The sequence below is a fragment of the Pelophylax lessonae genome, assembly GCF_965119305.1.
Source record: "Pelophylax lessonae genome assembly, chromosome: 11".
NCBI lineage: Eukaryota > Metazoa > Chordata > Amphibia > Anura > Ranidae > Pelophylax > Pelophylax lessonae.
The window spans coordinates 155,418,047-155,430,231 of NC_138778.1; the positions used below are offsets into that span (position 1 = coordinate 155,418,047).

The 12,185-nt window shown below is 47.2% G+C and overlaps 1 protein-coding gene across 1 annotated transcript in view; it reads right to left on the reverse strand.

Annotated features, from left to right (window-relative positions):
* Positions 1-229: 229 nt before the first annotated feature.
* Positions 230-12,185, reverse strand: part of LOC309566582 (delayed-rectifier potassium channel regulatory subunit KCNS1-like) — a 44,844-nt gene continuing 32,888 nt past the window's right edge. Inside the window, exon 3 of the mRNA XM_082271770.1 lies at positions 230-733. Coding sequence (XP_082127896.1) covers positions 344-733 — 390 coding nt within the window. The 3' untranslated portion in view covers positions 230-343. The remainder of the gene's footprint in view (positions 734-12,185) is intronic.

Genomic DNA, 12,185 nt, shown 5'->3' on the forward strand with positions numbered 1-12,185 from the left:
AACAGAAATCTCCCCAATGGGATACAGATGGCAAAAAAAGAAATAAAAATCTGACCACACTTATTACTAATGGAATTAACATTGGTGACAGCGTCAACACTGCTCGATGGAATTACCATACATACAGCATTTTTATTTATAATACAGGATAATTTACCACATAGTAGTTTAGAAGAATATGAGAAGGTAACTTTGAGCTCTTCCACTGGTATATGGGTATAGTCCTGGGCTTATTCATTGACTGCTACAATGTTTTGAAACCAGTGCAGGGTCTGCATCGTCTCTGTTTATTCAGTTACTCATTTGTTGCACAGCTCTTTATAGGTATGTATTTACTTGCTGGTTATAGTTCGGTAAGGCTCTCTGATATTTGATCGGTATTGTCTTTGGGTTCCTTGCTTGGTTTCCTGTCACTGTTCCTCACAGCGTTCTCCAGGGCTTTCTGTCTCCGGTAGAAATGTGAGAACTTGTTGAATATTATAGTTATTGGCAGTGCCACCACTAATATCCCACCCAGGATACAGCCTGAAGCGGCTAATTTTCCAGCTACGGTGGCTGGGACAACATCACCATAGCCTACAGTTGTCATGCTTACTGTTCCCCACCACCAACAGGATGGGATGGTGTCAAACCCTGTGTCTTCATCTTTCTCTGCTGTGTACGCTATTCCAGAAAAGACAGAGACTCCGACAGCCAAGTACAGTAGTAAGATGCCAACTTCTCTGTAGCTGTGCTGAAAAACAAGAGCAAAACACAGTTAGGCTGCATTGTGTTAAACCAGGGATGTGTCCAAATTTCTGTGTTGAAACGTATCAGTGAATCTACAGTTTGTAACCGTATAGCTGCTGGAAGACATGCATGTGAGCATGTTTATCTTGCAGGAGGCTTCCTGTGGGATCAGGCGCGTAACTATAGGGGTTGCAGGGGTTGCAATTGCAACCGGGCCCCATGCTCCAGAGGGCCTGTGCAGCTCCCCTGTACACCTGGATAGGAGAGACGGCGAGGCAGCATGTAGAGAAATCACTGTCCTCCTTTTTCCTCCTACAGCTGAGAATTGGTTCCTCTGTATGCTGCCCCCACCACTCCTCCTATCCAGTTCACTTGTGTTCTGCTGTCTCAGGGCCCCTGTGTGCTCCCCTGGTCCCCCCCCCCTCCGCACTGTGCTCACTCCACTCTCCTGCCGGCTGCTGTAGGGGATGTGTCACAATAGAGAACCAGGAAGGGGTCGGTAAATATGTAATTTACCAGCTCCTTCCTTTTCTGAATGGACAGAGTCATAGTCAGTGACATTGTAAAAAATAGAATGATAAAAAATAATACAATTAAAATACCAAAAAATAAAAACTACTGACACCAGTGGGTGAACTTCCAGGATCGCAAAGGTCACACTTGCGACTGGGCCCTAGCATTCCACCAACGTGAGGAGGCCCCAAGATAGAAGGAAGGGGGCCCACTGTAGAAGTTATGAAAGGGTCTCGCTGCGGGACCGTTATAAAGGGCCCTGCAAAGAGAGTAAAGGGCCCCAGGATCAGTGGGAAGAGTCCCGGGGCTTGAAAGGAAGGGCCCTGGCCAGGGGTCCGGGGGGGGGCCTTCATGGTTTCTTGCACCAGGGCCCTGAAGGTTCTAGTTACGCCTCTGTGTGGAATAGCATGGTGCAGAGGACACCACGGATTACAAATTATACCAATAATATCTAAATAAAACCATAAATATGGGCAAAGGGAAAACGAGCAATACCCCTTAGCTATTCAAAAATAAGCACACCGAATGATAATACATAATAAAACAGCAAAAAGACAAAGGTGGTATTGAAAGGCCTAACAATACTGACAAACAAAATTTACTTTGTACAACCTTATATGAAAATAATGTGTATACGACTGATGTAATGTGTAATGTGTATATGGCTGATCTTATATAAAATAACCATAAATGAAAGTCAGAGAATCTGGAAGGAAGGGGCCTAGGGGGACTATTGGCGACCAGAGGGGATAACAATCCAAGGGAATGGCTTAAAAAAGGGTCATAAAAGAAAAATATTCCAATGGGCTGGGGTAGGCAGCCTTTGAGAGGTTGACATCTACCTGAACAATATGAAAGAGATCAAAGATCACTGGGGTTTGACTCACTTTTTTTTATTTTAATAGGAATTTAGTAACAAGGCCTAACTAAATAGTAAGAAAAAAGACGAAAAATATAATACGTACAACAAATGTCACTGTAAAAGAGAGTCTCCCCACTGGCTCTGTGAGAGGATTCTCATTGGGCAGTGGAGGAGGTCCAATCAGTGGCCCATTCGGGCTTGTATCTACTCCAGAAGACAGATTCTGCTGCAGAGGATTCTGGGAGTGGGTATAAGTTTGAGGGGAATGCATGACGCAGCGTTTTTGGCGGGAAGCAGAGTCCCAGGAGGGAGAGTACGGCTCTCTCTCCTCCTGTCAGAGGAATCAGGTGTCTTGGGTGGCTGCCTGAGTATCCAAAAGAGAGAGCTGGGCTGCAGAGAGGATCCGATGTGCTGAGGACCAGTGGAGAAAGAGGGGTTCAGTTCCAGGAAAGCCTTCCAAGGTGTTGAATTCTGTGAACTGCCCCTGGGGTCTGCCTAGTGTAGAGGGGACCACTCTGGTAAAGGTCCCAGGGATCCTAGAGCCTGCAAGTGTAAAGGGGGTTGCCTAGTGTAAGGACCCTGAAGTGTAGAGGGGGTGCCAAGAGTTAAGTGTGCAGTGTTGAGAGTTGCAGCAGAACAAGCAGCCTCAGTCAGTAAAGGGCTGGAGGGAGTGATACACAGGACTTTTGAGCTATACAGAGTGTCAAGAGTCAAGGATCATTACAGTCCTGGATCTTCTGAGTTAACTAAGGAGTTAAAAACGAAGTTTCAGCACTTTCAGCAGAACAGTATTTAAAAGCTCCAGGAAGCGTTGGTCGGCGTTCAGCTGGCGTCAGGACAGCGCTAGTAAGCATTTTTCTACAAGGTGTCCCAGTTGAATCTAGTTGAGCCAGAGGAGTATCCCACTCATTCCCTTCTCCCATCCCCATTATAAAATAAAGAACACAAACCAAAGATGCTGGAATGGTCATTGTCTCAGCTCTCACACCTCGGTTTTTAACTTAAATATGTTGGAAGTGTTACCGGTAACAATGGCAGACCCACCTCAGGCCCAATGCCTGGAAATATCGCTACATATACATGATTTATAATAACGTCAACAGTTTACATGGCACTTTAAATATAAATGATGACAGTGCAGTTACAATACAAATCAATACAAGAGGGTTAGGCTTACAATCTAATAGGGAGGGGTAAGTAAGTGGCACAAAAAGTAATAAATGTGAGGGATGAGCTGATGGAGAAAGTAAAATGTCAGTTTTTTGGAGGAGGTGGGATTAGCTTCCCTCAAGAGATGAGTTTTCTAGGGATCGCCTAAGGTGGATAGGGTAGGAGACAGCCCAACAGATTGAGGTGGGGGTCAAAAGTAATCACCACTTACGGCTGATCTCCACCTGTACCACCTCCACTGCACACTAGCAGGTGCTGGTCCTGTTTGTTACAGGCTTCACAGTAGATGAAAAGAGTCTAGTCAGCCGCACATCCGATAAAATCATCTTTATTTAGACATGTTAAAAATAGACACTCCATAAAGTACAATTAAGGTATAAAAAATAGTACGCCAGCTAACATGTTTCATGCTAACACCAGCGCTTAGTCATAGGGGGCTGTGCAAGTACAGGTGTGGGGGGGGCTGTGTATGTACAGGTGTGTGGGGAGGAGCTGTGTGTGTACAGGTGTGTGGGGAGGAGCTGTGTGTGTACAGGTGTGAGGGGGGCTGTGTGGGTACAGGTGTGTGGAGAGGAGCTGTGTGTGTACAGGTGTATGGGAGGGGGGGAGCTGTGTGTTTACAAGTGTGGCGGAGCTATGTGTGTACAGGTGTGTGTGGGGCTGTGTGCGTACAAATGTGTGGAGCTGTGTGCCTACAAATGTTTTGGGCTGTGTGAATACAGGTGTGGGGGGCTGTGTGAGTACAGGCGTAGGGGGCTAAGTGCGTACAGGTGTGTGGGGGGCTGTGTGAATACAGGTGTGGGGGGCTGTGTGAGTACAGGTGTAGGGGGCTAAGTGCGTACAGTTGTGGGGGGGGGGGTTGTTTGTGTACAGGTGTGGGGGGCTGTGTGCATGAAAGTGTGTGGAAGGCTGTGTGCGTACAGGTGTAGGGGGCTGTGTGTGCACACAGGTGTAGGGGGCTGTGTGCACACAGGTGTGTGTGAGCTGGGTGCGTACAAGTGTATGGGGCTGTACGAGTACATGTGTGTGGAGGGCTGTGTGAATACAGGTGTATGGGACTGTGTGAGTACAGGTGTGTGGAAGGCTGTGTGAATACAGGTGTATGGGACTGTGTGAATACAGGTGTGTGGAGGGCTGTGTGAATACAGGTGTATGGGACTGTGTGAGTACAGGTGTGTGGAGGGCTGTGTGAATGCAAGTGTATGAGGCTGTGTGGCTACAGGTGTGTGGGGCTGTGTGAATACAGGTGTGTGTAGGGCTGTATGAATACGGGTGTGTGGGGCTGTGAGAATACAGGTGTGTGGAGGGCTGTGTGAATATAGGTGTGTGGAGGGCTGTGTGAATACAGGTGTGTGGGGCTGTGTGAATACAGGTGTGTGGAGGGTTGTGTGAATACAGGTGTGTGGAGGGCTGTGAGAATACAGGTGTGGGGCTGTGAGAATACAGGTGTGTGGAGGGCTGTGAGAATACAGGTGTGTGGAGGGCTGTGTGAATACAGGTGTGTGGAGGGCTGTGAGAATACAGGTGTGTGGAGGTCTGTGTGAATACAGGTGTGTGGAGGGCTGTGTGAATACAGGTGTGTGGGGCTGTATGAATACAGGTGTGTGGAGGGTTGTGTGAATACAGGTGTGTGGAGGGCTGTGAGAATACAGGTGTGGGGCTGTGAGAATACAGGTGTGTGGAGGGCTGTGTGAATACAGGTGTGTGAATACAGGTGTGTGGAGGGCTGTGTGAATACAGGTGTGTGGAGGGCTGTGTGAATACAGGTGTGTGGGGCTGTATGAATACAGGTGTGTGGAGGGCTGTGTGAATACAGGTGTGTGGGGCTGTATGAATACAGGTGTGTGGAGGGTTGTGTGAATACAGGTGTGTGGAGGGCTGTGAGAATACAGGTGTGGGGCTGTGAGAATACAGGTGTGTGGAGGGCTGTGTGAATACAGGTGTGTGGAGGGCTGTGTGAATACAGGTGTGTGGAGGGCTGTGAGAATACAGGTGTGTGGAGGGCTGTGTGAATACAGGTGTGTGGAGGGCTGTGTGAATACAGCTGTGTGGAGGGCTGTGTGAATACGGGTGAGGTGTGTGGAGGGCTGTGAGAATACAGGTGTGTGGAGGGCTGTGAGAATACAGGTGTGTGGAAGGCTGTGAAAATACAGGTGTGTGGAGGGCTGTGAGAATACAGGTGTGTGGAGGGCTGTGTGAATACAGGTGTGTGGAGGGCTGTGTGAATACAAGTGTGTGGAGGGTTGTGTGAATACAGGTGTGTGGAGGGCTGTGAGAATACAGGTGTGGGGCTGTGAGAATACAGGTGTGTGGAGGGCTGTGAGAATACAGGTGTGTGGAGGGCTGTGTGAATACAGGTGTGTGGAGGGCTGTGAGAATACAGGTGTGTGGAGGGCTGTGAGAATACAGGTGTGTGGAGGGCTGTATGAATACAGGTGTGTGGAGGGCTGTGTGAATACAGGTGTGTGGAGGGCTGTGAGAATACAGGTGTGTGGAGGGCTGTGTGAATACAGCTGTGTGGAGGGCTGTGTGAATACAGGTGAGGTGTGTGGAGGGCTGTGAGAATACAGGTGTGTGGAGGGCTGTGAGAATACAGGTGTATGGGACTGTGTAAGTACAGGTGTGTGTAGGGCTGTATGAATACAGGTGTGTGGGGCTGTGAGAATACAGGTGTGTGGAAGGCTGTGAAAATACAGGTGTGTGGAGGGCTGTGAGAATACAGGTGTGTAGAGGGCTGTGAGAATACAGGTGTGTGTAGGGCTGTATGAATACAGGTGTGTGGGGCTGTGATAATACAGGTGTGTGGAAGGCTGTGAAAATACAGGTGTGTGGAGGGCTGTGAGAATACAGGTGTGTAGAGAGCTGTGAGAATACAGGTGTGTGGAGGGCTGTGAGAATACAGGTGTGTGGAGGGCTGTGTGAATACAGGTGAGGTGTGTGGAGGGCTGTGAGAATACAGGTGTGTGGAGGGCTGTGAGAATACAGGTGTATGGGACTGTGTGAATACAGATGTGTGTAGGGCTGTATGAATACAGGTGTGTGGGGCTGTGTGAATACAGGTGTGTGGGGCTGTGAGAATACAAGTGTGTGGAGGGCTGTGAGAATACATGTGTGTGGGGCTGTGAGAATACAGGTGTGTGGAGGGCTGTGAGAATACATGTGTGTGGGGCTGTGAGAATACAGGTGTGTGGAGGGCTGTGAGAATACAAGTGTGTGGAGGGCTGTGAGAATACATGTGTGTGGGGCTGTGAGAATACAGGTGTGTGGAGGGCTGTGAGAATACATGTGTGTGGGGCTGTGAGAATACAGGTGTGTGGAGGGCTGTGAGAATACGGGTGTGTGGAGGGCTGTGAGAATACAGGTGTGTGATCAGATGCTGGGGGAGGATGAATCTGTCCCCAGCATGTGTTCTTCTGTGAGAGTGGGCACTGGGACCCTGCCCGCAGCACACAGAGCTCCTCATGCATGCCCCGATGTAAACACTGTGAGCCTCAGCGCCGCTTCTGCAAGTATCTGCCTGGCTGGGGACTTTACCGCCCAACCTATCCTGGCGCATTAAGGCTGGTGGGAGGGGAGGAGGAGGCTAGGAGGGGAATCCAGTGAACAGCTGAAACGTCAATGGTTGTTAGGGGCGCAACGGTCCCTTTCCTTAACAACCGATAATTGGCAGTATCCTTTTTGTTACATTTAAGCTGTCAGCGGGGTAAATCCCGCTGACAGCTAAAAGATCCAAGCTTGAAGATATCGCCTCGGGTATCGGAGCATTTGCACGAGGACTGATACTCGTGCAAATGCTTAGTATCGGCACTGATACCGATACTGGTGTTCTTTCTGAATACCGCTACTTATCAGATTCTGCAACCGTGCAAGTGACGTACGGACTAGAAAAATTTACTGTGCATGCGCCAGGCGTTCCAACATGGGCGCTATACGTTCCAATAGGTTTCCTAATGTGACAAACATCTTCTTACACCCACGCAAGTCTTGAATTTTTACAATAATAATAAAAATTGAATACTGTTATTCAGTCTTTAAGGTGAATTTACAGCTAAAATAAATGTAAAGTTCAAGACTTGCGTGGGTGTAAGAAGATGTCCGTCGCTGCTTCGTGTTCTGTCACATTAGGTAACCTATTGGAACGCATGGTGCATGCGCAGTAAGTTGTTTTAGCCTGTACGTCACTTCCGGACATCTTCTTACACCTACACAAGTATTGAATTTTACATTTATTTTAGCTGTAAATTCACCTTAAAGACTGAATAACAGTATTCAATTTTTATTATTATTGTAAAATAGTAAATATAGCGAGAAACCTGCAGGTAGAAGGTGGCGACGGCCATCTTGGTACACTGCTCAGCAACAAACTGATTATATAGTGAAATGGTCTATTTCAGTCTACAAGGTGAGTTTACTGCTAAAATAAATGTAAAATTCAAGACTTGTGCATGCGCAGTAAGTTGTTTTAGCCTGTACGTCACTTCCGGACATCTTCTTACACCTACGCAAGTCTTGAATTTTACATTTATTTTAGCAGTAAACTCACCTTATATTCTGAATAACAGTATTACATTTTTATTATTATTGTATTCTAGTAAATATAGCGCAAAACTTGCAGGTAGAAGGTGGCCATCTTGGTACACCCCGCACTGCTCAGCAACAAACTGATTACATAGTGGAATAGACTTTCTCACTCGGTCACGGTTAAATAGTCTATTTCAGTCTACAAGGTGAGTTTGCTGCTAAAATAAATGTAATATTCAAGACTTGCGTGGGTGTAAGAAGATGTCCGCCGCTGCCTCGTTTTCTTTCACATTAGGAAACCTATTGGAACGCACAGCAGCCATGATGGAATGCATGGCGCATGCGCAGTAAGTTGGTCTTGTCCAAACGTCACTTCCAGTTGCAGAATCTGATAGGTAGCGCTATTCTGATAGAACACTGGCATTGGTGCAACTGTAGTCATAACGATAACTGGCCAATCCTGTTTACACTGTGATCAGCTGTGATTGGATACAGGTAATGAGCTGCTGTGATTGGCTCTTTACCCCGATCTGTGATCAGCTGTGTCTGAAGGTGATGCAACCACGCTGTAGCCGTCATTCGGCTTTAGCGCGGTCCTAAAGAGGTTAAACAGGAGATTAGGGCATGGTATACTTCAGAACAGCAAATAACTATTTTGTGGACAATCTTAGGGAATTGTGACTATTGGACAGTCTAAGGCCTCGCACACACTGGTTTATTGTAAACGCGGTTTTTCTTGACAGGAGAAAATCAACATTAAAAACTCACCTAAGCTGTGTTTTTTCACACCAGTTTAGCAGAGATTAGCGGTGCTTGGGGGTTTATTTATTTTATTGGCCAGACTTTATACTGGTAATTGAAATAAATAAACACCTAACATGCCTAGCGCTTAGGTGCGTTTAGGCACGTTTAGACGCGTTTATCTGCGTTTGGTGTTTTTTAAACCCAAAAGTGTGCATCTCTAATAAGTAGCTGTTACCTACTCATATTGAAAAAGGAAATGTCATGAAATCACCTCATAGAAATGGAAATTCCTCATGGGCAGTGAACATCCATGCAGAAAACACCCAAAACAACAACATTGATTACAGCTCCATTTAAAGCAATAGTTCATTTAAATGGGAGATAAAATCATGGACATCTATTCTTAAGGTAAGCGACGGTTCACACTAGTGCGATGCCAGACATCGCATGTGATTCGCACCGCATTGCTGTGCAGATTGCATGCGATGTCTGTGCGATGCGTTTTAAGCCATACAAAATGTACGGCTGAAATCGCATCCCATTAACACCAAAATGGTGCAGGACCCTTTTTTTGGTTCGCACTGGAATCGGATCGCATGTGTGTTCACAGCTATGTGATACGATTCCTGCACTATTTCATAGTTCGCACTGCGATCCGCGAACAAATCTGGGGGTGTCATTAACTTTACATTGACACCCACAGCAGTTCGCAGATCTCAGTGTGAACCATTGGGCGATTCTGCTGCGATGCAGGAACCACCACTGATACGCAGGGTTTCCCGCATCGCACCAGTGTGAACCGGGACTAAGTGCTGCTGCATTTTGCAGAATATTTTTTACCTGCAGCAGGGGAAATAAGAGAACAATATTCAGAGTCCTGGGAAAATAGGTGGATTGCTGAAGGAGATGCAAATCCCCATTTCTGCTGTGCTGCTTTATGACATAAGATCGATGTGGTGTTGGGTCTTTGTCACCAAAACAATTTTGAATTGAGATTCACACACTTATACACTGCTCAAAAAAATTACTGGACTGGGTAATGTGTTAGGATCTATACTGGTATGGACTGGGTAATGTGTTAGGATCTATACTGGTATGGACTGGGTAATGTGTTAGGATCTATACTGGTATGGACTGGGTAATGTGTTAGGATCTATACTGGTATGGACTGGGTAATGTGCTAGGATCTATACTGGTATGGACTGGGTAATGTGTTAGGATCTATACTGGTATGGACTTGGTAATGTGTTAGGATCTCTACTGGTATGGACTGGGTAATGTGTTAGGATCTATACTGGTATGGACTGGGTAATGTGTTAGGATCTATACTGGTATTGACTGGGTAATGTGTTAGAATCTATACTGGTATGGACTGGGTAATGTGCTAGGATCTATACTGGTATGGACTGGGTAATGTTTTAGGATCTATACTGGTATGGACTGGGTAATATGTTAGGATCTATACTGGTATGGACTGGGTAATGTGTTAGGATCTATACTGGTATAGACTGGGTAATGTGTTTGGATCTATACTGGTATGGACTGGGTAATGTGTTAGGATCTATACTGGTATGGACTGGGTAATGTGTTAGGATCTATACTGGTATGGACTTAGTAATGTGTTAGGATCTATACTGGTATGGACTGGGTAATGTGTTAGGATCTATACTGGTATAGACTGGGTAATGTGTTAGGATCTGTACTGGTATGGACTGGGTAAAGTGTTAGGATCTATACTGGTATGGACTGGGTAATGTGTTAGGATCTATACTGGTATAGACTGGGTAATGTGTTAGGATCTATACTGGTATGGACTGGGTAATGTGTTAGGATCTATACTGGTATGGACTGGGTAATGTGTTAGGATCTATACTGGTATAGACTGGGTAATGTGTTAGGATCTATACTGGTATGGACTGGGTAATGTGTTAGGATCTATACTGGTATGGACTGGGTAATGTGTTAGGAACAAAAGGTTGCCACATCGTTTGATGGAAATTAAAAATGATCAACCTACAGAGGGCTCAATTCAAAGACTCCCCGAAAATCAAAGTAAAAAAAATAATGCAGCAGGCTAGTCCATTTTGCTGAAATTTCCTAGCGGTACCTGAGCATTTGGGAGTACCTGCGAGTGTCTGGGAATAACTGTAAGTGCCTGAGTGTGAGTGCTGTGCGTCTGAGAGTGCTGTGTGTCTGAGAGTGTTGTGCGTCTGACCAGGCTGTGTGTCTGAGAGTGTTGTGCATCTGAGAGTGTTGTGCGTCTGGGGGTGTTGTGCGTCTGAAAGCGCTGTGCGTCTGACTGGGCTGTGCATCTGGGAGTGTTGTGCATCTGGGAGTGCTGTGCATCTGAGAGTGTTGTGCGTCTGGGAGTGCTGTGCATCTGAGAGTGCTGTGCGTCTGAGAGTGTTGTGCGTCTGAGAGTGTTGTGCGTCTGGGAGTGTCGTGCGTCTGGGAGTGTTGTGCGTCTGGGAGTGTTGTGCGTCTGAGAGTGTCGTGCGTCTGAGAGTTTTGTGCGTCTGGGTGTGTTGTGCGTCTGGGAGTGTGGTGCGACTAAGTGTCAAGTGAGTGTAGCGGAGTACCAGAGGGTGAAAAGGTAGAGTTAGGAAGCCAGGAAACAGCCACATAGGACAGACTTTAATTGCTAAATCCCCATTAGATTAGATTAGTAGGTACAATGCCCGGCGGGTGTGGAGATGCGACTCGGTGTACATCTTGTGATATGTATGCTTTCCTCGATCATGCGATCGAGGGCGAATACGAATGCGCAAAATGTAAGCACATTGCTTCCCTGGAAGCTCAGGTCCTGAATCTAGGGAAGCAGCTGGCAACACTGAGCCAAATGTTCATACCGAAGAAGAGCAAGGATCGTACCAGTCAGCCGCAGGCAGGGGGCTGCACAGAGGTGGGCGGAGTAATGGAGGTGCAGGCATCAGAGCAGAGTAGAGGTGACAGTTAGGAGGGGTAGAACGGGACAAGGCAAGGAGGCTGATCCTGGGCTGGAGCACCCCAATAGATACGCCCCGTTGTGTGATGTTGGGGAAACCAGTCAGGGACCAGCATTGCTGGAGCAGGCGACGCCCCTAGCTGCCAGGGGAAGAACTCCTCCAGTGAGGCCGGGAGAAAGGGAAAGGAAAGACAGGTGCTGGTGGTAGGGGACTCAATTATTAGAAGGACAGACAGTGCAATCTGTCACAAAGACCGTGGGCGCCGAACAGTCTGTTGTTTACTGGGCGCTCGGGTTCGGCACATCACGGATCAGGTGGACAGATTACTGGGTGGAACTGGGGAAGACCCAGCTGTCATGGTACACGTGGGTACCAATGACATAGGCAGAGGAAGATGGAGAGTCCTAAACAATTTCAGGGACTTAGGAGCTAAGTTGAGGAGTAGGACCTCCAAGGTAGTATTTTCAGAAATACTACCTGTACCTCGAGCCACACCAGAGAGATTAGGGAAGTTAACAAGTGGCTGAGGAGCTGGTGTAGTAAGGAGGGTTTCGGGTTCCTGGAGAACTGGGCCGACTTCTCAGTCGGCCACCAGCTCTATGGTAGGGACGGATTGCACCTAAATGGGGAGGGTGCAGCCGTACTGGGTGAGAAGATGGCCGAAAAGTTAGAGGGGCTTTTAAACTAGGTGATGGGGGGAG